Here is a 4911-nt window from a genome sequence, read left to right as displayed (position 1 = left end):
TCGGTGTTGCTCAGTTGAAGATGATGGAGCTCCTCCAATTCACTCCAGCTGAGGAGCCGGCCCATGTCTCCGAGCAGCTGACAAAGACCAGTTATTCCAGTCCCCGTTGAGGTGGGTCAGGGTCGTTGTCCCCCGCTGCACAGATGGGGCAATTGCAGAAGAGAGGTCCAGGGTCAGATTTGCATGAATAGCTGCCATGTTGGCGTGCCTCTGTTTTCGGATGAGCAGCTTGAGACGCGCCAGCTGAGCGCCTGCTGCTCCCCGTGATGTCCGCTGGAATGGAATTGTGTTTGAAACAGAATTAAAAACCCGAACGCTCCTCAGCAAGGATTCTTGCAGGCGTTTCTGCTGAGAATGGCGCAGGGAGCCCGTAGCAGGCCGGGAGTGGCTGAGAGGCGTGGCTCAGGTCCCAGTGGGGAAGGGGAACCTTTGCCGGCAGGCTCAGGAGAGAAGCCAAGGGTTGACTGGGGCATGGAAGGTGACCTTGTCTCTGACTCCCGAGCCCCATTGGGCGAGGGCGTGTCGGCAGGGCAGTGAGTGTAGTTGATGTGGAGAAGCAGAGGACCCCGTTTCCAGTGCTGGCACTTTTCACCAGCACCCAATTCCTTCTCACACGCAGTACCCCCACACCTCACGTACATGCCCGCCCAAGCTTTCCTGGCTATGGTGAAATATGCGTAGCAGGCTGTTCGGCCAGGGTGAGATCCAGAGAGGCTAGCACAAGGACTTAGATGCCACTGGAGCCCCGAGGGGCGATAACCCATTTAGCCCGTACATTCACGGCCGGAGATCAGACCCGGGATGGGGGATCCAGGCTTTGTGCCGGCAGCTCTGTACAGGGCTGGGTTTCCGCCTCCCTGCCTGATTTCTGAAATACTCCCGGCATCCCGCTGTCTCGCTGCTCCCCACTAGGTGTCGCCGTTGGCCCAGGAATGCAGTTGAAACGACTGGAGGCTTGTGACAGTCAAACTCCCCCAAGATTTTCTCTTTTCCTCTTTCACTAGAAAATGCAGGGAGACCTGACCGCCAAACCACTGCACAGCGGGTGATCGGGCCCCCGTGGCTTTCCAGAGGCTCCGATAGGATAGCGACATGGCACGGCAGCCTCTGAAATCATACCAGGGCACCTAAGCTCTGCCAGCCAGCCCCGCAGGGGAAGGGCCTGCCCCTTTAGTATTATTTGATGAAGAGAACTTGGTGCCGGTGAAAGGTCCCAGCTCTGTCACACGCCTCCTGGGGGACCTCGGGCAAGTCACTTAGGCTCTCTCCACCCCCCGTTCTCCCTCTGGCGAAGTGGGATAGGAATCCTGCCTTTGTCTGTTTAGATTGTAAACTCATTGGGGCAGGGACCATCTATGACCATGTGTTTGTCCAGCTCCCAGCACAATGGGGCCTGATCTCAGCCGGCTCCTACCACCGTACAAATACATGAGTGATGATATTACAGCAGATGCTGATGTCTTCTCCTTATCCAGAGGACAGGCAGAAGCCAAGCAGAGCTTCCCTCCCCGCCCCGGGCCTTAGCTGTAATCCAAAGAGAGGGGGACTTGTCTCCAGGGTCCAGTCGATCCTCCAAGGATCTCAGATTCGCTGGGCAAGGGACTGAGTTGCCTGACTCATTTTACAGGCCTGTCACATGGGAAGGACTTTCTGATCCCCAGCCATATGTGAAACAGTGACCTAGAGCTGAGAACCTCCAGCTCCCATTACCAGTTCTGCCCCGCTTTCCATCTCAGTGTAAATCCAGTGCAGAGGGTCTAGGGAGAAAGTATCTCCCGTGTTTACCAGCGAGGAAACCCGTCAGGAGCCCCCTGCTCACTGGTGAATAACCAAAGAGGGGCAGGGAAGGAAACATACTGTCAAGCTCTGAAGTATCACATTCAGGCAGAGAAACATGGGGGATGCGGGCAGCGAGGAGAGAAACTGACCTGAGGCTTTTTTCCTTCACAATGGGAAAGTCTGTAGTCACAGTGCCTCGGCCTGCAGCTGCAGCAGCTCCCCCAGGCTCCGCAGCTTGGAGGGGAGACCTCCAAGGAAAACAGGGTGCTGCGGGGGACTCGGTAGGTGGTGCCCTTCCCCTCGAGTCATAGCTGAGCTCGTGCTCTGCGTCAGATGAGCTGTAAAGCGAAGCGCTTGGCCGGTCTGTGGTCAGAATCAGGGTGTTAGCTAACTTTGGCAGCCTGGCTACATTAGAGTGGGGGTCAATTACTTTCTGCCTGGCTCAGTTCCCCTCAGTGTCAAGTGTAGATGATCTTCTTTATCTCTTCCCCACTGCTCCCAGGAGTGGTGTTAAACACTTACTGGTCGTATTTATTATTTGTAGTGGGGCCAGGTCTAAAGACCCCAGTCCAGGGTCGGGGACCCATTGCGCTAGGCGCTGTACACACATACAATGAATAGACGGTCTTTGCCATCCAGAGCTTACAGGCTAAGACCCAGCTCCTCAAAGGTATTTAGGCACTTAATTGCCATTTAAATCAATGGGAGTTAGGCTCCTAAATACCTCTGAAGATCTGGGCCTAAGTAAACAGTGGCCTTGTTTCACCCCAGAGGTGGCTGCACATCAGTAGTGGGTAAATTATCCCTATTTATGGTGCAAAGTAGTGAATGACAGGCTGTACTCTGGATGGCTCTGCAGTGCCGTCAGCTTAATTTGGGGGTCTCAGCACAGTTCCTGATCAATGCCAAAGAACCACCAGCAACTGGACCAATGGGGCACCCGTTCGAACTACCAGTGATGAATGGGTCTGGGGGGATGGGGCAGGTCAGTGGCCGTATGGGGGAAGCTTGCCCTGTGGCTGCTTGTCCTGGGCCTGCTCTGTGAGTACTTGACACCACTCTCCAGAGGTCAGTCCAGCTCCTGGCATCAGCGTTAACCAGGAGGGGGCTGGGGAGCAGATCTGTCCCCCTGCAGACAGCCCTTCCTTGCAGCGCTGTGATTCCCCTGCTCTCTGCCCCCACGCAGCACAAGCAGGAGGAGTTGGAAGGTGAGGGCTGGGAATACGCCTCTCTCTTTGGCTGGAAGTTCCACCTCAACTACCGCAAGACGGACACCTTCCGCCGCCGTCGCTGGAGGCGCCGCATGGAGCCGCTGGAGCGCACCGGAGCGGCTGCTGTCTTTGCCCTGGAGGGCGCTTTGGTAGGTACCCGGGCAGGCTTTATTGCCAAGTCCTGGGGTTTCGGAAAATTGTGGGTAGAAATGGGCTTGAGCCAGGCAATTCAGATCCAAATTATTTGATAGATTGTGAGGTCAGATGGGCCCATTAGGGTCATCCGGTCTGACCTCCCGCAAACCACGGGCCAGAGAGTTTCACTCAGTGATTCCTACAGCAAGCCAACAACGCCTGGCTGAGCTCGAGCAGATCTTTCAGAAGAACATCCGCCTCCACGCGATGGAGAACCCTGGCCCTTGGCAGCGGTTCCAGTGGTTAATCACCTTTCCAGTAAGACTATTTCCACTTCCCAGCCACTGGGTCTTGGTCTGCCTTTGGCTGCTCGATTAAAGGCAGCTGCAGGGTGTGGGGTTGGCTCGGTCTCTACCAACCCAACTCCAGTTGGCTCAACCAAGGTGCCACTCTCCTTAACATGTGCTTCCCGGGTCAGGTCTGTGCTGCTGCACCATGCACATTGAACACACAGGTGGGGCAGACTCATCCTGGTCTCTCCGTGGAGTTACACCAGGGCTGGATTTAGCCCGGTGAGTCTGGCTTCCAGGCGCAGGGGGACTGCTCAGCAGACTTGCTCAGCGCACCTGTACGGGATAGTGAGAAAGGGAGCTAAAGGCGGCTCTCCAGCTGCGACAAAGGCAGCGCAGCGCTTATCACCATGGCTTGGGAGAGGCTGTCCCAGCAGAGCTGCTGCTTAAGGACTGTAAGGTCCCAGTTCAAGTCCCAGCTGCACGGGCAGTGAATCTGGCCAGCGGCCGGGGCAGGGATCCCACTCAACTAGTTGTTGAATCTACAGTAGAATCTCGCCAGGGTCAACAAGGAAACCCAGAATCATAAACTGTGGCTCCAACCTGCCTTGGTACTTAGATCTCAAGGTGCATCTCAGCCCTTTATTATTGACACAGAGATCAGCCTGGATGCTTGGATCCAAATCTGAACTTCCCCAGGGCTGGGCAGGGGTGGTGGTGTGGGCCCAGTCTCTAATGCAACACAGGCCCATACAGAAGGAGAAATTCAATAAACCACTGTAATATTGGACCCATCCCCCTAGACTCAGAGACAGGTCCCCATCAAAGGAGCCGGCACAGTTTGCACAGTCCATTTCGAGCCACCTCGGGGCTCAGGCTTGCAAACAGCCTTATTATCTGCTCTCTGGGCCCTTCCATTATTTGTTTAACTAATATGCTGGCTTGCTTCATACCTTGGATTTCATAATTGGTTGGCTTTTCCAATAGCTAAATGGGAAACAACCATTGCAGCACAAAGCCCCTATTATAGGGTTCCCCCCCCCCTTTGGATTTTTCTTCTTCATGCTACATTTTGTCCTTCCTTTTGTCTGATAGTTGAACTCGGTGGTAAGTTTTAAACAACTTACTACATGGAATTCAATCCTGTCAGGTTTTTTATATTCCCATCGACCCTGAGAGCTCTCGAGGTCTTCCAGAGAGTAATCTGAACTGTTGCATGCCCTGAAGAGCCGCACGCTCTGAACGCAGGCTCAGGAGCCAGGACTCCTGGGTTCTATTGCTAGTGTCGCTGCTCACTCTCTCTGACTTTGGGCCTCTCACTTAATTCCTCTGAGACTTGGTTTCTCCACTTATAGAATGGGATAATGATACTTCACCAGAGAGTGGGGAGGGTTAGTTAGTTATCTAATGTTGGAAAAGTGCTGTAAAGTGTTGCATTATTATTCCAGATAACAATAAGGTGCAAAACATTCATGCTGGTGCACTAATTTCATGGC

At 54.2% G+C, this 4911-nt stretch overlaps 1 protein-coding gene across 1 annotated transcript in view; it reads left to right on the top strand.

Annotated features, from left to right (window-relative positions):
• Positions 1-4911, top strand: part of DYSF (dysferlin) — a 270372-nt gene that overhangs the window by 134935 nt on the left and 130526 nt on the right. Inside the window, exon 29 of the mRNA XM_029913433.1 lies at positions 2966-3139. Within this exon, the coding sequence (XP_029769293.1) occupies positions 2966-3139 (174 nt within the window). The remainder of the gene's footprint in view (positions 1-2965; positions 3140-4911) is intronic.

The sequence above is a fragment of the Terrapene carolina genome, unplaced genomic scaffold (genome assembly GCF_002925995.2).
Source record: "Terrapene carolina triunguis isolate 2854851 unplaced genomic scaffold, T_m_triunguis-2.0 Scaffold633, whole genome shotgun sequence".
NCBI lineage: Eukaryota > Metazoa > Chordata > Testudines > Emydidae > Terrapene > Terrapene triunguis.
The sequence above is the reverse complement of the archived record's forward strand: the minus strand, read 5'-3'. Positions and strand labels throughout refer to the sequence as shown.